General features: G+C 41.2%; 1 protein-coding gene across 4 annotated transcripts in view; it reads right to left on the reverse strand.

The window, feature by feature from the left end:
• Window positions 1-10,442, reverse strand: part of LOC132381198 (protein phosphatase 1 regulatory subunit 12B-like) — a 221,291-nt gene extending 210,849 nt beyond the window's left edge. For all 4 annotated transcript variants that reach the window (XR_009507977.1, XM_059950490.1, XM_059950489.1 and 1 more), the window contains exon 1: window positions 10,159-10,442. Coding sequence is in view for 3 of the 4 variants with exons in the window: in XM_059950490.1 (XP_059806473.1) it covers window positions 10,159-10,410 (252 nt within the window). In the remaining variant the exon portion in view is untranslated. The remainder of the gene's footprint in view (window positions 1-10,158) is intronic.
• Window positions 10,443-25,116: the final 14,674 nt, after the last annotated feature.

Below are 25,116 nucleotides of genomic sequence, written 5' to 3' on the forward strand. Positions count from 1 at the left end.
AGATCAAAAGGTAGTCTCCCCTGCAGCCTTCTCACCACGAGGTTCGTGCATGCTGCCTCTGCCTGCTGGAACCTCTCAGGGACTGCAGAGGGCTGAAACACCCAAGCGATCTCCAAACGACAAATCACTGGCTCCAATAGTTCCAGAGTCACATTCGAGACGAAAAACATAAAAGAAGTGAAGTATATGGTTCCATAATCTATCTCCGCTTTGACCGTGCCTTGTGTAGTTGGATCCTGAACTTCCTGTCAGATTGCCAGCAGGTGGTAGAGTGGGCTCCCTCACCTCCACCCCTGACTCTCAACACAGGAGCCCCTCAGGGCAGTGTATTAAGTTCCCGCTTTTATTCCCTGTATACCTATGACTGTGTCGCCACCCACAGCTCTAAACTGCTAAATGAATCTGCCGACGACACTACATTGATTGTCCTAATCTCAAACAATAACAAGAGGGAAGAAGTCACCTCTGACAGTGGTGAAAGAAAACAACTTCTCCCTCAATGTCGCAAAAACAAAGGAGCTGGTTGTAGATTACAGGAGGAATGGAGACGGGCTAACCCCTACTAACATCAATGGATCTGGGGTTGAGAGGGTGAACAGCTTTAAGCTCCTCGGCATCCACATCATCAAGAACTTCACGTGGTCTGTACAGACCAGCTGTGAGGTGAAAAAGGCACAACAGCACCTCTTTCACCTCAGACGGTTGAAGAAGTTTGGTATGGGCCCCCAAATCCTAAGAACTTTCTATAGGGGCACAATTGAGAGCATCCTGACTGGCTGCATCACTACCTGGTATGAAAACTGTACCTCCCTTAATCGCAGGACATCTGTAATTGTGTACTTCCCATGATTCAGGACATTTACAAAGACAGGTGTGAAAAAGGGCCCAAAGGATCATTGGAGACCCGAGTCACCCCAACCACAAACTATTCCAGCTGTTACCATCCAGAAAAAAGTACCACAGCATAAAAGCCAGGACCAACAGGCTCTGGAACAGCTTCTTCCACTAGGCCATCAGACTAATTAACTCTGCTGAGCTGAGTGTATTTCTATGTTACACTGACTGGTCTATTTATTATAAATTAGTATGACTTCATATTGCAAATTTAAACGGCGACGTAACAAAGATTTTTACTCCTTATGTATGTGAAGGATGTAAGCAATAAAGTTAATTCAATTCCAGAGATGTTGACTGAAGGAGCAAAGGATATGCAGGCACCATCTTGACCAGAAGTCAATCTTTCCTTCCCTCCTCTACTCTCCAAACACACATGACTATGTGGCTAGGAACAGCTCTGATACCATCTTCAAATCTGCTGACGTCACTATTATACAATGGTGCTAGAAAATTGGTGAAACCTGTAGAATTTTCTCTTTCTGCACAAATATGACCTAAAATGTGATCAGATCTTCAGGCAAGTCTTAAAACTAGATAAAGAGAACACAATTAAATAAATAACACAAAAAAACATTATACTTGTTCATTTATTTATTGAGAAAAATGATCTAACGTTACATGTATTTGTTTGAAACAGTATGTGAACCTCTGGGTAATTAATGCCTTCTACAAAAGCTTTTGGAGTCAGGTAGCCCAATCAATGATTGAGATGGGAGGTGTGGGTTGCAGACATGCCCTGGCCGTATAAAAAACACTTTGCAGATTAGTGACAGAGCCTACTCTTCAAGAAAGATCTGCTGATGTGCACCATGCCTTGACCAAAACAACTTTCAGAGAACCTTAGAAGAATTGTATGAAGCATGAAGCTGGAAAAGGCTACAAAAGCATTTCTAAAGACCAGAGTGTTCATCAGTCCACAGTAAGGGAAATTGTCTACAAATGGAGAAAACTCAGTACTGCTGCTACTCTCCCTGGAGCAAAGATCACAATAAGAGCACAACATGCAATGCTAAAGGGGGTAAAAAAAGAGCCAAGGTAACAGCAAAATACATGTAGAAATCTCTAGAACCTGCTGAAGTCTCTTTTCATGTGCCTACTACAAGAAAAACACTGAACAAGAATGGTGCTCAGACACCACTCTCTCAAAAAAAACATTAGTGCATGTCTCACATTTACAAAACACCACTTGGATGCTCTACAACAATATTCTGTGGACAGATGAGACAAAAGTTAATCTTTTTGGCAGAAATTCACATTGCTATATAAACTCATCCCAACTGTGAAGCATGGTGGAAGGAGCATTATGGTTTGGGGCTGCTTTGCTGCCTCAGGGCTTGGACAGCTTGTAATTGTTGAATAACCAATGAATTCAAAATTGTATCAAGGTATTTTGTAGGAGAATATCAGGGTAGCAATTCATCACCTGAAGCTTAATAGAAGTTGGATAATGCAACAAGACAATGATTTGAAAGACAGGAAAAAGGAAAATTCATGTTTTGGAATAATCGTGAAATCCTGACCTCAATCCTATAGAATTGTTGTGGATAGACCTGAAGCAAGCAGTTCATGTAAGGGAGCCCACCAATATCTCAGAGTTGAAGCAATTTTGTAAGGAGGAATGGCTTAAAATTCCTTCAAGACGACTTGCAGGACTGATCAACAGTTAACCAGAAATGGTTGGATGAATTTCTTGCTTAACTGGGGAGGGTCACACCAATTACTAAAAGCAAAATTTCACATACTTCTTCCCCAAACATGTAATATTGGATCCTTTTTCTAAAAAAGGAACACCTATAATGCTTAGTGTGTTATTTATTTAATTGGGTTCTCTTTATCTAGTTTTAGAACTTGCATGAAGAACTGATCACAGTTTAGGTTATATTTATGCAGAAATAGAGAAAATTCTACAGGGCTCACAAACTTTCTAGCACCACTGTATCTAGCAATGTGTGGTTATGCTTGCTCACAGACAGTTAAACATTGAAAACGATTCTAAAAAGTTATTCAAATGAAATGCTTTATCCATTTTTATTTGAGCAACATATTTTGCCCATTTATTTTGCTGGGACTATTATACCAGCAAAAGCTTGAACAAGAGTTTTTCTAGGTCAAGAGCTATGAAATCTGCTGATGTGCACTTAGTTGCTAACATATGCTGACAGATCCAAGTGAAATGCAGCTCAAAATCCTTCCCAATGTACAGTTCACGGTCCAATTTTGGGACCACTCGGCAAATGCTTTTAAAAACCCAAGGAAATGGATTTTCAAAAGTAGGTATTCTATACAAATCTCAAATTAGAGTTCAGGTTATCATGAACACCATTCAGCCAAAGACCGAATTGTCAAAAATATACAAGGAAGAAAAAAAAAATCTGATGTAATAGATATAGCTAAAACAGACAACTGTAAAGTCAAGGCAGCAACAATCTCTTATAAAGATCAATTACAGACAATTGTATTACAAAATTTTACTCCCTTTTGTCTAAATTAAAAAAGATTCTGATTATGATTGATGCAAGCATATTGCTACAGCACTAGCTTCATACAGAAAACACACAGGAAAATATTTTCAAAAAGTTCAACTCTTCTTGTAATTAAATGATGAATTGGAAGGCTAGAAGCCCATCTTGACTCAGCTAACACAAATTAACCTATCTGACAATAGGTGTTTCTACGACTCGATGTTTTACCATCTCTATCATTGGCTTGGATAAGAATGTACAAGAAATAATCAGTATGTTTGCAGAGGAAAAAAAAAACATCAGGAATCAGGTGATGTTATTGACAATGAATATGGGTATCTGAACTTATAGAAGGACCTGGGTGAAGAAATGGCAAATGGAGTTTCATTTAAGTGCAAGGTGCTGTATTTTGGGAATATAGTCGTGGGCCGGTCTATAGTGAATAGTAGGACCCTGGACAGTGTTGTAGAACTGAAGGACCTAAGGGTACAAGTACAAAGAGAGAATTTGCAGATGCACTGGCATTGGAATCCAGGGGAGGCTCATGAGAATGAGAGTCAAAGGAGCATTTGATGGCAACGGACTTGTACTTGTTGGAGTTTAGAAGATGGAGGGAAGGGGAGAGGAATCTCATTGAAACCTATCAAATAATGAAGGACCTGATGTGGAAAGGATGCTTCCTGTAGCAGGTAAGTGCAGGACAAGAGGGCACAACCTCGTAATGGATGTCCATTTAGAATATGAATAAGGAGGAATTTCTTCAGCAAGGTGGTGAATCTGTAGAATTAATTACCACAGACAGCTCTGGAGGCCAAGTCATTGCATATATTCAAACCGGAGGTTGAAAGGGTCTGGATTTGACCTAATTCTCTCCTGTTTTATGGTCCTATTATAAGTATATAAAATCATGATGGGCAATGCTTGCCTTTTCCCCAGGGTCGAGGAAAGATGAACTAGTTGAGCTGAAGGGACAGTTTTCATGCTGTAAAGGCCATTACTTGATATACAGTGGATTCCAGTTAATTAGGACACATCAGGACCAGTACATTTTGGCCAAAATAAGCGACTGCCCCAATTAGCCAAAATGTCACAAGAAAAAGTGATAAATAAAAAACAAACTACCACTTAACTGAGCAAACACGAGGAAATCTGCAGATGCTGGAAATTCAAACAACACACACAAAATGCTGGTGGAACACAGCAGGCCAGGCAGCATCTATAGGGAGAAGCACTGTCGACGTTTCGGGCCGAGACCCTTCGTCAGGACTACCACTTAACTGAGTTATGAATTATGTACTTAAATGAAAATTTAAAAATTAAAACACTATGTACTACTAAAAATATAAAACTGGAATTAGTTATTGACAGAGGATATCGTGTTTTTTTGATTGAGTGCAAATGAACAAAATCAGCAGACACCTGGTGTAGATAATGGACTGTATTCATACATTGCTATCAATGACAGCACCTTCCAAATCTTCATTTTTATCGTAACATTCAAAATAATCATTGATACCTTCAAATTCTTCGTAGTTCCTGACAAAGTAGTGAAATCATATCATTTTCACTCCCAGCCATTTTTGCCATCTCCAAGCCTGAATACTTGAAACGGCTGTGAGCAAAACAGTTCTGAATTGTCTTACTGCTTATTTCTCACCAACTATCACTGAGAAAGATCACTGCTTTTTGAACACAGGTACACACAACTGACTGTTTAAAAACTGTTCACTCTAAGTATTCTGTAGTGTTGAACAGACACACAAGTGCACACATCTGACACTAGTTAGAAACTGTCTCCTGCCCCAATTAAGTGCCATAGTGTCCCAAATAAAGAAAGGGAATCCCAACTATTTTCTCCATTAGGTTTTGTTGTTTAAGAGTTATGCCAAATAAACTTCAATCCCAATTAACTGATAGTCCAATTAACTGGAATCCACTGTATTTTTTTTTAGAAAAATAGCAGAGCTGCCCAAGTCTGGAAGAGAAATTTAGAACCTTGATAATATCGGTGTTGTGGTCACATAATGAGAAAGTGTTTAGGTTTGACTGATGTGTGAAACAAGCTCAGCAGTCACATCATCATAATGAATTATCTTTTCACAAGTTACTATCTTTGTGCTACTAAAAAGTTTATTTTAGTCGTACAAGTACTGCAGCCGAGGCTTCCAAATGAAAGCCTGACTACTGCATTCGAATGAAGTTTTGCAGCTGATCTGTCACAGGCAACCTAGTTTAAGTGAATATCATGCAAAAACAAGACTATAAATACAATATGTTGCTATAAATACAATTCATTTCTACTCTATAGCACAATGAAACTCAAACCAAAGACATTACCCAATGACCTGACATACTTTTAAATAATCAAAAAACTGGATGATCCCCAACTGGTGAAGAGTAGAACAGTTATGCGCAGTAGAACTACACTTATAACGGACAACTTTATTTCAATAAACTACTACTGAAATTTTGGGCTTAAAATTTGACTGCATTCCTAGTTATCTTAACATTTTCTTCAAAAACTGCAGATCAGTTCATAACTATTTCCACTCTAATTTTTAAAGATATTATCATTAATATTTTTATGAGTCAATAAAAGTGAATAGCATTTATTAGTAAAATGTTTCATTAATACTGAAGTGCAATTAACCCTATAAACTTCATGCACTTAAATTTTAGAACGACTTCTGCACATCTAAAACATAAGATCATTTGTATGAACAGAGAAGTTAGCATTAACCAGTTACTATTCTTTCTAACGCAGTATTCCATAAACATATTAGAGGATGTGTTCTGTAACCAGCACATAAGCTTGATCACAAAGAAAGCATGACAACACCTCTTTCTTAGAAGTTTGCATAAATTTAGCATGTCTTCAAAACTGTTGACAATCTTCTATAGATGCACAGTGGAGAGTATCCTAACTGACTGCATCATGGTCTGGTATGGAAATACCAAGGCTCAGGAATGGAAATTTCTACAGAGTGGAAAGCCTTTCCATCACTGACGACATTTACATGGAATGCTCCCACAAGAAAGCAGCACCCATCATAAAAGACATCCACCATCCAGATTATGCCCTCTTCTCACTACCTCCTCCTGCCCAATGGTAGTACAGAAGCCTTTGGTCCTACACAACCACATACAAGACTAAACTGGTGGATAAGGTCAATCACTCAGAACTGAGTGCATGAGCTGCAAACTCACTCGCCAAGATTCTTTACAACTCGTAATCAGTTATCAATTTTTTTATTTGCAAATTGTCTTTTGCACACTGATTGTCTGTTTAGAGTTTTTCATAAAATCTATCATATTTATTTTTCCCCATATATGCATGCAAGAAAATGAATCTCAAGGTAGAATATGGTAACATACATGTACTTTGATAATAAATTTACTTTGAACCTAGCTTAGCCAAGTATTACAGCACTTTGATTACTTTACAAATGCACTATACATCAGAATATGTATATATACACGTACGTGTGTGTGTGTGTGTGTGTGTGTGTGTGTGTGTGTGTGTGTGTGTGTGTGTGTGTGTGTGTGTGTGTGTGTGTGTGTGTGTGTGTGTGTGTGTGTGTGTGTGTGTGTACACACATCAGAAGAATTCTATAATGACATGGCTGTTATATCCAATATGGTATTCATTAATATAGTTCCCTAGCCTATCTGTGGATATTTAGAATTCAAATACAAATGTTTAGAGAAGATGCATTAAAGAAATTAATTTCTAAGTTGCTTGAGGTTTGTACATCAATGAGTTTGAAAGTTAAAACTCCAAGGCAGTGAGGCTAACTCGCTGGAATTATTTATTATGTAGTATATATTTGCCCAGCAGACAGACACACACACACCAGCTTTCATCCATTACTGTTATTCAACTCCAAATACGAATATACAACATGACTGTGCATGCATCATTGAATGAAATCATCAGCTTTCCCCCATGTTGAGCATAGGAAGTTCAGCTTGTTTTACAGTTAGTCACTCAAGACTCAATATTTGACTTGCATACAAGGCTTCCTTTTTTGTAACAAAGCATATGGATTGAGCGCACCAACGTAATTCATTAAAGGCGTGCTTAAAGAAATCACGATCTATCACTGCCTAACCTTTTAACTTGCTTTTGTGATGAGCAGCAATTTCCAAGTTAAGACTTTGAAAACAATCTAATCTTTTGCAGCTGTGACAAGTATCAGATATTACACCGGTAAACAAAGCACATCAAATGTAACAGTGGATAGTTACTGTAGCCATGATAACTTCCTCCATACTGATGCAGGAAGGGGAAAACATAATATCTACAACTACATACAAGTTATTAACAAGGCCAAGATAGGCCATGAAACAATTTTGTAACAAGCAATGAAATACTAGCACATATTCCTCAAGGTTGTCATAGCCAAGGGTAGCAGTGGGGATAAGCTCCCACTACCATTAGATGCTCCCAACGGCTAGCATCACAAATGGCCTCCGACAATCAAGTCCAGCTCCTGCCCTTCACATGTGGCTTAGCTCCTAAACACAGCGAAACTGTTTCTACTGACAGGAGAAGAGGCAAGGCAGGTTACTGGCACCTTAAAACCAGTCACTTCCGTCAGGTGGGGCTCATCAGCCGTGACTGACAGCTCATCTAGGAGGAGGAAAATTGATCTCACACCTCCATTGCCTTGTGGCTATATCCATTCATGGGCAAGGCTTTGGGACTAAGTGCCAAGGAAAAAATCCGGAGCTGGCAGTCCCTCATTGATTTCAACACTTTCTGGCAACCCCTGAAATGCTGCTGATGCCAAACTCTATAGGTTTTTGCCATTCCTTTTGGATTAATCAGCTGTGTGGATAATGGGAGCCTGCTATACAGGCAACAGCCGGCTCTCCATACTGCACTGTCCTGACCTGCACACCACAGGCAGATGGGACGCAACATCTATGGTCAACCACGACCAACAGAGGGCCTCACATTTTAAAAACAAACTGTTTAATTGTCACATTAAAACCAAACGGCATACTTTCTTTGTACCCCACCCCCAAAATTTAAGTGGTGCATCAAACTATTCCAACATGCCCTCTACATTCAACGATTTTCAAACTGCATTTCTAAAGCCACATTGCACTTTTCGATGTACAGCTAGTGGGTCTTCGTAGACTCAAGTATCTCTATTATTGTGTAATTACTATGCTTTAGTATACTTTAATTGCACATTGCTAATATTAGGACATCAGCTGAAAACCAAGTAGATTTTATTTAAGATAATCACGTGAATGTTTGTACCGCTTGCCATTGGCACAAAACTCAATGAAGTTGAAATACTTTAGAAAGAAATTTCTTCTTTGTGCCTAATAGCACCTTCTGAACAATCAGTGACTGAATTACCCAATTAAACAGCAACAACTGAAATTAACCTAACTCCAAAATCCAACTTCATGGAGCTCTTTTCTCAAAATGTCAATCTGACAGCCAGGCAATATATGCAATAAATGGGTCAGCTAAATTCAGTTTTTGTTCCATGAAAAGGGAATAGATATATTTAATATGATAATTTATGTGTCATCTGTACCTTATAGTATTTATGTGGTTCTTTCGTTAATGGCGATTGTGAATGTGGATCCGGGTCACGGACTAAGCCATGATTTTTGCATTACAAAGTTTTGGCATAGGAGCTTCAATTAGCACATGCTATTTTCCCCCTAAGGTCACATACCACTATTTAGACTGATACGATTATCGTTTCACTTCAAACCATATGAGTGTTTTCCAAGACAGTCACTGCAGCAGGGTTGACATACCATTCATTACCAGCATGACTTTTTAAAGCTGTATACAAAGCCTTGCCGATCTATAAAATTCCTACAATTAATATGAAGGACAATACCGGTAAATAAATGTCAAAAGTAGTTGTGCTACATATTATCCCTAGAAAAGGATATCCGCTGCAATTTTATAAATGTTATACGTCTGATTCAAACACTCCTACATCTTATCCGATAGCACTGTTCCGGAAAGAACCCTAACATGGCTCTACGTTAACGGGAAGGGAGGGGGTTACCCATGTAACTCTTATTAAACAATTCGAGTTTGCTGCACAATGTAAGATTAATAATTAGGAAAGTTCGCTGAAAAAAATCAGAACACTTCTTAATGGCATTACCTCAAAGGGTGTCCAAAATGATAAAAGAATGCAACACTGCATACTTATGTGAAGGTGGGAAAACATGATTACACTTCAAGTTTGTCAGGATGTTTCAAACAACTTTACATCTACATTAAAAACTGTTGGGTAATAACTCTAAAATACGACTTCCGTTAAATGCAGTTTTAACATTAAGATCTGTTCAATGCAGAGGTCCCTTGGCGCACCAGTTATCACGTTATATCGAATAACTGTCCACCGACCGTCCTTCATGCAAGTCCGTTTTGCCACACGATCGGACTGTCTTTTCGCATTAGTTTTACGAATCAGGTCGTTAGAGGAGAAAAGGCGAAATGGAGGGGTGGGGAATGCATGAAATGTAACTCATGTGACACACGACACCTGAGAAGCAAACCATACAATGCATTTGCCAGCCACCCAAAAACGAATAGACAGGACAAATCTCAAACTTGGGACGGAGGATATACTCCGGATAGTCCAGGGCAGTGCGGTACCTGCTGCATCAGAAATGGTCGCTGCACTGGGGGTGAGCACTAACTGATAGATCCCTGTTCCACCCTGCGTTAGGAGGGCGCTCAGCCGTGCAGTGCGGTAAAGGGGATGCAGGGACGGGCCTCCCCTCCCCAGCCTTGGTCGCCCCGCAGTACCTGGTGCAGCGCAGTCAGCCCGTCCACATTGGCGTAGTTGATGTCAGCCCCGCGGTCCAGCAGCCGCTTCACCTCCTCGGTGTCGCCGCTCGAGCAAGCGGCCAAGAACACGGCGCCGTCATCGAACTTCACCCGGGTCTTCTTCTTCTTGAAGACAGGCGGCTCCAGGTCGGTCTCGGAGCCCAGCCAGCGCTTGAGCTGCTCTCCACGCCGATGCTTGGCATTATCCGCCCGCTTCCTATCGTCCGCCATCTTTCCACCACACTCGCTCCCAAAACAATCCCCTCCCCACCACCGCCACCTCTCTAGCTAGCTTGAGACCGGCGCCCCGCCCCTCCTCGCCGCTGATTGGGAGACACTTTTCCACCGCAGACCAATAGTGCCGTCACTCTCGCATAATCCGACGTATTATTGGGAAAGAATCCTGACAATCAAAGACCAGCTCGCCATCGGGTTAGGTTGAATTATTTACATTGGTGAAACTCGAGGTAGGTTCGCCGCCGACCGCAGCGCCACCTCCTGAGTGGATGAGGTTGCATCCGCGGCGGCGATCTGCAGGTGTGTGTTCTTCGTACTGCGTGCAACAGATACAGTTATCCAGCATCTATCTGATTTACTAAATAACTTACATCTAATCTTATATATACTTTGGTCACTTTCCAAGTAAAACAGTTAATTTAAACTTTGGGCGCGTAATATTTGTTAAGCAATTGGCATCCTATGCTATCATTCACAAAATATATGGATACCTATGAATAGGAATCCAAGTACATATACTTTTTCAAGGTAATCAGACTTTCCTGGAACTTACGTTCATTGAAAGGCAACAGCCTACAAAATTATAAATTGTATACATGCACTTGCAATTCCTCATTTTTAGTGTGATTTTTTTTAAATGTGAACCTGCATTGGAGTAAATTAAGCATTCACTTGAAAACGCATTTTAAGTATTTTGAACAAATATAAAATTAGTTTAGATGTAGAAGAAATACTAATATTAAGGTGCTGAAAAGGGAATATTTGTATCCATGAGCATCATCAATATTCAAGATCATTAGCTCTTCAGAAAATTCACTACCCTTACATCACTTTCTTTTGAAAGTTAATGGAAAAATTAAACAAAGTTATCTAAAATATCCATATTTCATATTTCAATTGTTCTCTCAAAATACATAAACCACTAATCAGGTGATATGGAAGCCTCAAACCCCACACTACCAGATTGTAGTGCAGCTACTTCCCTTCAAACATTTGGGTCATAAACCAAGGCAAAACCTAGTCTCTACAGTTTAGCAACACTATAATCACTTTGCACCAAATTGACTTAGATTTTTATGTTGTCCTAAACTCTTTCTTGAAAAAATCATGTATAATTTAATTTATGTTTTTTCTTGAGAATGCTGTTTAGATGATGCTACGTGCTTGTAATGCTATTGCAATTCAGTTTTTTTTCATTATACTTATGCTTACATATACTGTGCATATGACAATAAACTTCACTTTGACTTGACTTTAACTATATACACCATCCACCCTTGCATATGCACAGTCACGCTGTCCAAAATAAAACAAAATGGTCCATTAATACATTCTCCGATTCTTAAGGAAATTATTGGGAACGTCTTAGAAAAGAATTCTGCCAGGCTTCCAAGAGGAATGCATTCAAATGATGTTGACATGGTTTGCTCAAGTCATCAAATTAAAAAGGAAGTTTGTACATTAATCAACCCCACAAGAAAGAACAGGAAACCAGTTCACAGTTTCAGTTTCTAATGTCTAATGTTCCATTGATTAATATCAATACATGAAGTTATACATTCTCCAGATTCATTGGTGAGCAGATGACCACAAACTGACCACTTCTTCTGGTCAGCTTTGGAAATAATTTCATCTGTTTAGCCTGCTTAGTTGTTTTGCAAACAGAATCTGCACGCCATATTCACTTTCTGGATGCACATTAAAAGTTTATTGTCTCTACATTTGGGCAATTGGCTTTTATGTCCAATTGTATTTTTAAAAATAGAAATATTTCACTATGTTCTATAAGCAAGGTTATCCCAAAAACTACCAAACAGTACTGTCATACACTGATTTCAGGGGGTTGGGATAGTGATTGGTTATTTTCTTCTGGATTCACCTTGTTCATAGAAAACAATACTATATGTTTTTCCACATATTTTTGCTTACACCAAATTTAATAATTGCAAAATAATTTTCCAACCAAAATAATCAGAACACTTGAATGATGTTAAAATAAATTGCAAGATCTCTTCTGCTGACTATTCCACCATAGAAATTTAAAACAAAGTAAAATTGCAGGCTTTTAACAGAGAATGGTATCTTCTCTGAAGTTATCTAGAAGGTATAGTATTACTTGTATTTGGTAAATTTCTCAACACAGTGTAAGTAACTGATAGTGAGGAGTTCCAAAGCAATCACTGGCCTGGAGCATACACCAATGGCAGTCAAATTATATTTCATTAATTGTTACATCATTTGTTATTTACAAATCTGAGATAGGTTTCTTTACAGAAATTTGGCAATCATTATGTTTGTGCAACTATAATGCAATACTAAAAACCAACATTATTTCAATAAAACTAAATGAGTCATTTATGTGATTGACAACAGGCACACATTGAAACGGACAATCAGCATACAAGCACTTGAGGAGTAACAATCTTTTTTGATTAATAAAAATGAGGCTCCGTTCTCTAAGTATATTAGCCCTATTCCTCCAACATAATTTGTCAATGAATATTTATCTTATAAATTAAATCCTTAAGCCTTTTATGAATTCTAATTTGTTCTAAAGTTGGTAACTACTTTCACACAGGAAACACATGATATATGGCATCACATTCATTACCATGTAGGGATCTGTTGCTGTGACTGGAGGAGCAACAGACTCACTAGCCTTTGCATTCTTAAATAAACACATCTGAACAATTTTTAAATATATGCAGATTGTAGAGGACAATATCTGCAAGTTCCATCTAATTTGCATTTCAATAAGTGTGACAAAATTGCCTGCATAAACTTTGGAAGCTGGATGAAATTGTGGCACTGCATCTCAACCACTTCATCATGGAGCTTTGAATGGTATGTCGCCTTAATGCCTGAATCTGCATCAAAACTGTGGAAAAAAGTCAAATTATCCTTCTGCATTATTGCAACATTATGTTGCAATGATAACCATTTGACTGCTAATTATCATCCAAGTTCGCATGAAATTTAAGATTTATGTCAGGACATCTATTTATAATTCCTTTTTTATTTCAGAAATCTAAGTTCTAAGTGTCTGAGGAGCACAGCTTCATACAGTGGATTCCTGTACTGTATTCTTAAGAAACTCAGGTGTGTTTAAGAAAACTTAAATCCTTTCTGAGCTAACATGTATTATGAAGTAAATCAAATAGAATGGAATGAGTTTGTTTTCGTTTATTTTTATCAAGAATTTAGCACTGAGCTAATTAGTGCTTCAGGATGAGACTTTTACCCAGGCATGGGCAAACTACGGCCCGGGGGCCATATGCGGCCCGTTAAGCTTTTTAATCTGGCCCGCAGAACTTGATGAAATTATATTAATAAACCTTGTTAACGTTTTTTCCCCGCAATTCTGGCGTTTTCCCAATAGATGACGCACTCTATATACATTGACCTTTGTTGAGGTGCAGCGTATTACTCCACATTTGCGCTTTACTCTTTGTTCGGCTCGACCTATTTGTGTGAACAGGCGTTCAGCGTCATGAACATCAACAAAGCCAGCCACAGATCCAAGTTAACTGACCAACACCTCAGATCCATCCTGAGAATCGCCACAACAAAACTAAATCCAGACTTTGATGCGCTGGCTAAAAAGGGAGACCAACAACACTGTTCCCACTGAAATTAAAAATAAGTTTCTTCGTTGTGTTATGTAAAAAATGCATTTGAAAATATTTTTTTCAATAAGCCTTACATGTTACATGTCATTTCTGTTAAGTGATAGACATGAGTAGTGCGCAGGTGCACGTACGTTCTCAAAATAAAAAATGTGCTCCAGATCAAATAACGCACTCCGCATACTGGCGCCCTATCACTGTTCTGTCCTTGTGCTGGTCGTTGTTGAGTTTTGGCACAGGGGACAATTGAATAAGAAGGAGCAGGACAAGTAGACCTGCATCTCCTACCGTTTTTGAAATAAAGACAGTCAGGAGGAGAGTGATGATGATAATATCTTGAAGGATAACAGAATTTTCAGTGCTTTAAAATAATAACTGTTACTATTAAAAAAAGCTGTATTTTATTCATTTAATTTTCAGTGTTTTAAAAGTCATTTCAATAAATAGCTAAATACCATGGGACTTCAAAGACAGATATCTTGTTGTAATGCATTTGTTCATTTTCAATTGAAATTAAAGCACGTTTTCTACATATCCCATGATATTTTATTTTCTCTTATGAGGTGTATTACCAAAACACTCCGTCCATCTGTTCCTGGTCCGGCCCCCCTGTCAAATTTTAGAACCCTTTGTGGCCCACAAGTCAAAAAGTTTGCCCACCCCTGCTTTTACCAAATGCTGCCTGCATGGACACAGATCTTCCACCTTGTGGTGGGTTGCTGAACTGCAGTTGGAATGAATCAAGTGGCTTTTTTGGGGCTTCGGTAAATGCTTCAGAGTTGTAATCAAACTTGATTCTGGTATCAGTTACTTAATATCAAGTACCTAGGTAACACAGTAAGGAAGGTATGTGGGATATTGGCCCAGGTATTGGCTACAAGAGCACTGAAGTTATGCAGCAACTTTAGAAAGAATTTGGTCAGACATCAAATGGAGTACAGTTCTGATCACCACACTAGAGTGCTGGATAGATGTTACCTGGAATGAAGTGTTTTCGCTATGTGGAGATACTGAAGTTAAGATTTGAGTATATAAAATTGTGAGTAGTATAGTGAGTATTGTGTATTTAATATTTCAGTCACATTTGAGAAATATTGTGACTATATTGTATGATTAAGCATTCTTCATTGGTTACATAATTCATAATGGGTTGTCTGTAAAAGCACTATAATGGCATACATTATTATGCTGCCATGTCATATGTGTACACCTCACTAAAAGTAAAAATGAAACTAGATTAGAGTTATCCCTGGCTGTCATGTGTATTTCTTTTGATTAATTTCTGGAGTTACAAAACATAACTGTTGTGATAAGTAAGTTTATAAAAATGAACCCAAGATGACTGCCTACCAGATGATACACAGCGATACATTCAAGTTTTAAAAATGTGCAGCACATTTATTTTCATTGAAAGCACAGCGAGACTGCCAAGTTGAAAAGAAAGCAGAAAACAGACAAAATTCACAGATTTGTTAACAGTGACAATAATCATAAATCGAAAAATACTATAATGGCTGGCTGCTTCCAAAAGATAGATGTGTTTGATTGCATGAAAGATAACTGGATATTGTATACTGAGTGAATGGAGCAGCATTTTAAAGCAAATGAAATAGTCAATGAAAAGCAAGTGCCGGTATTACTGAGTGCTGTAGATGGAAAGGCTTAGCAGTTCAAAGTAAATATATTATCAAAGTACATATAAGTAACCAGATACAACACCAAGATTCATTTTCTGCAGGCATACTCAATATATCATAGTAGAATAATAACCATAATAGAATCAATGAAAGACTGCAGCAACCAGTGTGCAAAAGACAACAAACTGTGAAAGAAATACTAATAACACATAAATAAGCAATAAATATTGAGAACATGAGATGAGGAGTCCTTGAAAGTGAGTCTATAGATTGTGGGAATGTTTCAATGATGGGATAAATGAAGTTGAGTGAAGTTACATCCTTTGGTCCAAGAGCTGGATGGTTGAGGAGTAATAACTGTTCCTGAAGTTGGCAGTGTGAGTTCTAAGACTCCTGTAACTTCCTTAAGGCCACAGCAAGAAGAGAACATGTCCTGGGTGCTGGGGGTCCCTGATGATGGATGCTGCTTTCCTGTGACAATGCTTCATTTAGATGTGCTCAAAGGTGGAGAGGGATTTACCTCTGATGAACTGGGCTGTATCCACTACTCTTTATAGGATTTTCCATTCAAGGATATTGGTGTTTCTGCACCAGTTTGTGATGTAGCCAGTCTATGTACTCCCCACCACAATCTATAGAAATTTGTCACAGTTTTAGATGTCATGCCAAATTTTACTGACAAAATCTCCTAAATAGTGGAGATTGTGTCTGATGTCTTCTGGAGATGACCCATTGATCAGTCGAGGAGAGCAATTGTTAGAGAAGAAAAGTGTCCAGAGCTATCAGAACAACTTCCTGTGGTCCCAGAGTCAACTCCTACAAGCACCACAGAGGAGGCCCCTGAACCTGAAATTGTTTCGCGGCCACAAATCTTACCTGCCAAACAGAGTGACTCCCCTCATCAGGAAAGATGGAATCCCACAAGAATAGGAAATCCTCCACAGCAATTAAATCTTTAAGCTTGAATGGAATAATACTGAATTGGAGCTTATAGCTAAGCAGGGAAGAGTGTTGCGTATTTAATATTTCTGTAATGTTGCAAATATATGGTTTGATTAAGCATCTTTGTCATTTCAATAATTTATTATAGGTTATATGTAAAAGTGCTTGAATGGCTTACATCATTGTGCCACCACGTTGTATGTGCACATCTTGCTAAAAGTAAAAATATAACCAGGCACAAGTTATCCCCAGCTCTCCCTAGTATTTCTTTAGAGTAATTTCTGGAGTAACAAAACATAACAGTTAAGGTAGACACCAGGAAATGTCTTATCAGAGGTAAGACATCTCATCCTTATGAGAGATGAGTGAAACTGGAGAACAGGGATTCAGGGTAAGGGGCAGGAGATTTAGAGGAGATCTGAGGAATGCTTCATTCAGAGAGTGATGAGTACATGGAAAGCAATGGTGGAGAGGATGATGGAAGCAGAATCATTGACAACAGAAGACCATAAGACAAAGGAGCAGAAGTCGGCCATTCGGCCCAACAAGTCTGCTCTGCCATTTCATCATGAGCTGATCCAATCTCCCCTTTAGTCTCATTCCCCCGCCTTCTCACCATAACCTTTGGTGCCCTGACTACTCAGATACCTATCAATCTCTGCCTTAAATACACTCAATGTCTTGGCCTCCACTGCCGCCCGTGGCAACAAATTCCATAGATTCACCACCCTCTGGCTAAAAAAACTTTTTTGCATCTCTGTTCTGAATGGGCGCCCTGCAATCCTCAAGTCATATCCTCTCATACTAGACTCCCCCACCATGGGAAACAACTTTGCCACATCCACTCTGTCCATGCCTTTCAATATTCAAAATGTTTCTATGAGGTCCCCCCTCATTCTTCTAAACTCCAAGGAGTACAGTCCAAGAGCGGTCAAACATTCCTCATATGTTAACCCTCTCATTCCCAGAATCATTCTAGTGAATCTTCTGAACCCTCTCCAACGTCAGCACATCCTTTCTCAAATAAGAAGCCCAAAACTGCACACAGTATTCCAAGTGAGGTCTTAGCAGTGCCTTATAGAGCCTCAACATCACATCCCTGCTCCTGTACTCTATTCCTCTAGAAATGAATGCCAACATTGCATTCACCTTCTTCACTACTGACTCAACCTGGAGGTTAACCTTAAGAGTATCCTGCACGAGGACTCCCAAGTCCCGTTGCATCTCAGAACTTAGAATTCTCTCCCCATTTAATAATAGTCTGCCCATTTATTTCTTCTACCAAAGTGCATGACCATACACTTTACGACATTGTAATTCATTTGCCACTTCTTTGCCCATTCCCCCAATCTATCCAAGTCACTCTGCAGCCTCTCTGTTTCCTCAGCACTATCGGCCCCCTCCACCTATCTTTGTATCATCAGCAAACTTAGCCACAAAGCCATCTATTCCATAATCCACATCGTTGATATACAACATAAAAAGAAGCGGCCCCAACACGGACCCCTGTGGAACACCACTGGTAACCGGCAGCCAACCAGAATGGGATCCCTTTATTCCCACTCTCTGTTTCCTGCCAATCAACCAACGCTCTATCCACGTATGTAACTTTCCCGTAATTCCATGGGCTCTTATCTTGTTTAACAGCCTCATGTGCGGCACCTTGTCAAAGGCCTTCTGAAAATCCAAAATACTGCATCTCCCTTGTCTAGCCTACTTGTAATTTCCTCAAAAAATTGCACTAGGTTTGTCAGGGAAGACTTTCCTTTAAGGAAACCATGCTGAGTTCTGCCTATCTTGTCATATGCCTCCAGGTAGTCCATAACCTCATCCTTGACGATCGACTCCAATAACTTCCCAACCACCGATGTCAAGCTAACAGGTCTATGATTTCCTTTTTGCTTTCTTGTCCCCTTCTTAAATAGCGGAGTGACATTTGCAATCTTCCAGTCCTCCAGAACCAGGACGGAATCTATCGACTTTTGAAAGATCATTGCTAATGCCTCTGCAATCTCCTTCAGAACACGAGGGAGCATTCCATCTGCTCCAGGAGATTTATCTACCCTTAGACTATTCAGCTTCCTGAGTACTTTCTCTGTCGTAATTGTCATAACATTTAAGTGTCCAGGGGAGCACTTGAATTGCCCAGCCATAGAAAGCCATGAGGCAAGTGCTGGAAGATAGAGACAGACAGACAGACATACTTTATTGATCCCGAGGGAAATTGGGGATTATTATAGATGGGTGCTCTGTGGTCACTGAGTATCTGGGCTGTATGAATTAGTTGCTTCCATACTGGATTATTGCATGACTCTCTGACTGTGTTAAGTGTTGCAGGATTGGATAGCTGTTTAACTGCAGCTCTGCAAGGCTTAAACAGCAATCACTTACAATACTTTAAATTAAAAATGGCAGTCCAGCACATTAAATATGTTCCAGAATTCTGCAGCCAAAACAAATATACAACTTTATGAGAATCAGAATCAGATGTATTATCATTGGCATATGTTGTAAAATAGTTCCGAAGGTTGTCATAGCCGAGGGTGGTAGTGGGGATAAGCTCCCACTACCTATAAAGTGTTCCAAGTGGTGTGCGACTCTAACAGCCTCTGACAACCAAGTCCAACTCTTGGCCTTCACATGTGGCTTAGCTACTAGGCCTGGCAGAACTGTTTCTACTGACGAGAGAAGGATCAAAGGCAGACCGCTGGCGCCTCAAAACCAGTTGCTTCGGGCAGGTGGGGCTCACCAGCCTTGGACGGCAGCCCACCAAGGAGAAGGAAAACTCTGATTTTAAACCTCTGCTGCCTTGCAGCCAGACCCAGCCATGGAAAAGGCCTTGAGAGTAAACCCTGAGGAAGAAATCCAGAGCTAGGGTCCTTCAGGCAGTTTGATGTTCTTTACAAGTTCACTCTGGCAACCTCTGTGGTGTCACTGGTGCCAGGCTGTATTGGCGCTTGCCCTTCCCTTGGACTACATCAGTGACGTGGAGAGCGGGAACCCACTGCATGGGCAACAGCCGGTTCTTCAAATCTTCCCACCCAGGCTTGTGCCCTGGAGAGGACACAGTCCAGCAGAGGCGCAAACCCATGATCCCCTGGAATTGACGTCTGCCTACTACTCTATGTTGTAAGATGTGTTGTTTTGCAACAGTGTTACACTGAAATACGTATAAATATTACTGTAAGTTTCAATAAGAGAGATATATAAATAATTAATGCAAAAAGTGAGCAAAATAGTGAGGTAGTGTTCATTTGTTCATGGTCCATTCAGAAATCTGATGGTGGAAGGAAAGAAACTGTTTCGAAAATGTTAGGTGTGTGTCTTCAGGCTCCTGTACCCCCTCCCTAATGGAAGTAATGAGAAGGTGAGATGGTGAGGATCCTTAATGATAATGCCACCATATTGAGACGTCTCCTTATGATTATGTCCTCAACAGTGGGAAGGCTAGTGCCCATGATGGGACTGGCTGAGTTTACAACCCTCTTTATTCCAATACCGTACATCGGCGATTCCATACAAGATGGTGATGCAACCAGATAGAATGGTCTCCACGGTTGTACGGGGGGAAATCAACAAAACTACCATAATACAAGGGTGGGTTTTAGCTTTGCTCTAGCGACAAATGTTGTTTACTTGCGGGTCAATTGTGACTGAAACCAAAACCTCGGAATGGCAGTTCAGTAGGTAGTTATTAACATGAAGTTTGACTGCCAGAGTACACTGTGATATTCAGGGAAAATATCCACCCATTAGTAGTAACCTGCTTTGAAAGATTTGTACTGCAGGGGTCAATGAGGTTTCAAAAGAGTTAATTATGCTGAGAGCACTTACTGTGCTAAATAATGAGAAAACTTTGACACTTATTGTTATTTCATGTTGACGTTTTGAAAGGTAATTTACTGTCTGCCTTATTTGGAAAAAACTATTAACCAGAGTCTTCAACAAACTTGTAATTTCACTTGCCGAAACCCTTTGTCAGGACTAACCGAAAGGAAAGATAGTAAGAGATTTGAAAGTAGTGGGGGGAGGGGGAAATGCGAAATGATGGGAGAAGACCAGAGGGGGAGGGATGAAGCTAAGAGCTGGAAAGGTGATTGGCAAAAGTGATACAGAGCTGGAGAAGGGAAAGGATCATGGGACGGGTGGCCGCGGGAGAAAGTAAAGGGGAGGGGATCATCCAGAGGGAGATGGAGAACAAGTAGAGTGATGGGCAGAGAGAGAGAAAAAAACAAACAACTAAATATGTCAGGGACGGGGTAAGAAGGGGAGGAGGGGCATTAACAGAAGTTAGAGAAGTCAATGTTCATGCCATCAGGTTGGAGGCTACCCAGCTGGTATATAAGGTGTTGTTCCTCCAACCTGAGTTTGGATTCATTTTGACGGTAGAGGAGATACACGGTATCTTCTGTCGATAACTAATTTCAGTTTTATATTTTGAGTAGTACATAGTGTTCTAACTTTAAAATTTTCATTTAAGTACATAGTTCATAACTCAGTTAAGTGGTAGTCCTGACGAAGGGTCTCGGCCCGAAACGTCGACAGTGCTTCTCCCTATAGATGCTGCCTGGCCTGCTGTATTCCACCAGCATTTTGTGAGTGTTGTTTGAATTTCCAGCATCTGCAGATTTCCTCGTGTTTGCTCTTTAAAAACAACTAAATATGTCAGTGATGGGATAAGAAGGGCATTAATGGAAGTTAGAGAAGTCAATGTTCATGCCATCAGGTTGGAGGCTACCCAGCCAGTGTACAAGGTGTTGTTCCTCCAACCTGAGTTTGGATTCATTTTGACAGTAGAGGCCATGGATAGACATATCAGAATGGTAATGGGACATGGAATTAAAATGTGTGGCCACTGGGAGATCCTGCTTTCTCTGGCGGACCGAGCGTAGGTGTTCAGCGAAACGGTCTCCCAGTCTGCATCGGGTCTCACCAATATATAAAAGGCCACACCAGGAGCACCGGACACAGTATACCACACCAGCCAACTCACAGGTGAAGTGTCGCCTCACCTGGAAGGACTGTCTGGGGCCCTGAATGGTGGCGAGGGAGGAAGTGTAAGGGCAGGTGTAGCATTTGTTCCGCTTACAAGGATAAGTGACAGGAGGGACCGTTTCACTGAATACCTACGCTCTATCCGCCAGAGAAAGCAGGATCTCCCAGTGGCCACACATTTTAATTCCACGTCCCATTCCCATTCTGATATGTCTATCCATGGCCTCCTCCACTGTCAAGATGAAGTCACACTCAGGTTGGAGGAACAACACCTTATATACCAGCTGGGTAGCCTCCAACCTGATGGTATGAACATTGATTTCTCTAATTTCAGTTAATGCCCCTCCTCCCCTTCTTACCCCATCCCTGACATATTTAGTTGTTTGTTTTTTTCCTCTCTCTCTGCCCATCACTCTGCCTGTTCTCCATCTCCCTCTGGTGCTCCCCTCCCCCTTTCTTTCTCCCGAGGCCTCCCATCCCATGATCCTTTCCCTTCTCCAGCTCTGTATCACTTTTGCCAATCACCTTTCCAGCTCTTAGCTTCATCCCACTCCCTCCGGTCTTCTATCATTTCGCATTTCCCCCTCCCCCCCCAACTACTTTCAAACCTCTTAGTATCTCCCCTTTCAGTTAGTCCTGACGAAGGGTCTCGGCCCGAAACGTCGACAGTGCTTCTCCTTACAGATGCTGCCTGGCCTGCTGTGTTCCACCAGCATTTTGTGTGTGTTGCTTGAATTTCCAGCATCTGCAGATTTCCTCATGTTTACTCTTAAGTGCTACTTGTTGTGCAATACGTATTTGCAAAAAAGGGGACTTCTTTTACATTCACATTTCAAGAACAATTGTCGTGGCTAAAGCCAGTATTTATTGGCCAGCCTTAATTACTCTTCAGAAGGTGGAAGGAAGTTATATTCTTGAGCGCTGTATTTTCTGGTAAAGGTACCCCTACAGTTGTATTCATGGAGGATGGGTGGGAGAGGGGTTCTGAGAATATGAGGGAAAGATTACAGGATATATATCCATGAGCAATTGGAAGCATATTTCCAACACAGGTTGGAGTGAGATTTGGATAGAACCCTAGAGCTGGTAGTATGCTCGTGCACCTGTGTCTCACAAAGTAGAGGTTGAGGTGAACGACCATAGAGCATTTTGTTGGTAGCACACACTACAAGCACTGAACACTGGTATCAGGCCTGCAAAGACAGGCATCTCCCAGTCTCCACCCAGCTAACAGGAGTCGCCGTCCACTGATCTGCAACTCATCATCTGCAGTCTATTTAAACACAGCTCTTATCCACAGTCCTTGTTCACCCATCAAACCAGCCAGCCTCAACCAGTTGCTCCTAACTGTCAGTTACCTTGCCGTGCTAAACATCTCTTCTCTCTTATTTCATTACCTTGCTTTCTGTTATTAAAGTTTTCGCTCACCACTAAATTGTCTCTGCTGCTCTGTGTTAGGGCCATGCCTCCTCTACATTTCCTGACAGGAAGAGTGAACCAATGATGAACCCAACAGAGTATGCTTACCAAAAGGAAATCGTCCATTGACAGAAGCACACTATCCTAAAGCAACGGGAGTCTACTGACCATCTGCTCACCACTCTCAACCAACTTTCCGGCTTGATATGGCAACCCTGTGCCGGTCAACCTACCCACCCCTCAGAGCACCAGATTCTGGCCCAAAGATCTCGATGGATTCCCAACCCGGTGACGCAATTTCCTGTCCCAGTGCATCTTACACTTCAAGATCCGGCCATCTCTGTGTTCTATGGACTGGACCAAAACTGCTTTCAATACCATTCTCTTGATTGTGCGAGCTCTGATGTGGGCTTCACTGAGACACTAAGACCACAATTTGCAATAATTATGAGGAATTTGCCACTGAGATGCTTTGGGATTTCAACCTTCCAGGAAGTGGAAGGGAGGCAGTGGATCAGATACTTGGCCTGCATCAAGGCTCGCGCTTGGTGCTGGATCACCCTGTGGAATTCTGAACACTCGCAGTAGAGTGTGACAGGAATGCAGCTGTGCTAGAGTCCCATTACTATCACAGGCTCTCAGAGTGTTTGAAAGGTAAGCGGCCTACCGGGGAGATGCCCACCAACCTCAAAAGCATCATCACCCTGGCCCTCCGAATTGAGTAGCGTCTTATGCATTGGACCTCCATATCACCAGGCAGAACCCTAGTTCCGACCCCAGGACCATTTCAGGCTGCAAGATCCTCATAAACAATGTCCCCAAAACCCATGCAGTTAGGGACACCTCCCTCAGCCACCCGACTGTGAGCGTATGTGGAGAAACAACTTGTGCACTTAATATGGAGCAGCAGATCACCCACGCATCAAATGCCCACTGTGTCCAGCCAAACAGCACCACCAGGTAGAGAAGTGAGGCCTTCTATCTGGTAAGTTCCACACTCTCCTGGCCTCTCAGTCCAGCACCATAGCCTCACTCACTCTCTCTGTCCCTGCCTCCGTACCCTGACGTCTTTTCGCACATAGGAGGCTCTGGTGGATTCTGGTGCAGCAGGAAACTTTCCGGACTGGACACTTACGTGTGCAGCTTGGACTCCCTACCAACCCTGCCTCTCATCCCTTCTGCATGACAGCCATTGGCAGTTGTCTCTTGGGGTCTGGGATGTTCAGAGGCCTCACACGGCCTGTGCAGATGAGCCTGGGAGAGCAACACAAGTCCGTCCAATTCCCTCCTTATCAACTCTCCCAACACTCCTCTCATGTTACCCGTCTCTCCACAAACACCCCTCACTTTGCCTGGTCATCTGGTTCACTGCTGAATTGGAAACCCACCTGATGGACCATCTGCCTGCAAACTCAGTTGACTTCACACTCCATATATCCACAGAGATGGAGAAAACCCTCGACCACCCATAGTAATACTGCAACTTAGCCATCACCTTCAGTAAAAGGGAAGCAAGCAACCTGCTGTCTCACAGACCACGTGATTGTGCAATCAACCTCCTCCCAGGCACCAGTCCTCCCCGAGGCCACCTATTCTCCTCTCCTCCTGAGACCCAAGCCATGAGTGATTACATTGCCAAAGCTTCATTCGACCATCCAGTCCCCAGCCACTGCTGGATTCTTCGTTGTCAAATAGAATGATAGGAGTCTCCGTCCCTGCGTTGATGACCGAGGACTCAACAAAATCACCTTTAAGAACTGCTATTCTCACACATGGATAACACATCCTAAACACTCCACGGGCCCCAGGTTGGACATATAGAGTGCAGGCGGCCTGATCTGCTTCCACCAGGGGGTTGAGTAGCAGGCAATGTTCACCCACTGGCCACCATGAATGCTTCATGGTGCCTTTCAGACTTTCCAACTCTCCAACTTTCCAAGCCTTCATTCACAAGATCCTCCAAGATATGCTACTGTACACCTCAAAGACATCCCCATCTTCTCCAAGGATGCCCAATACCACGTCTGTCACATCCGTTCCGGCCTTCGGCATTTCCTCAAAAATCAACTGTACTGCAAGTT

Source organism: Hypanus sabinus, chromosome 25 (assembly GCF_030144855.1).
Source record: "Hypanus sabinus isolate sHypSab1 chromosome 25, sHypSab1.hap1, whole genome shotgun sequence".
Lineage (NCBI taxonomy): Eukaryota > Metazoa > Chordata > Chondrichthyes > Myliobatiformes > Dasyatidae > Hypanus > Hypanus sabinus.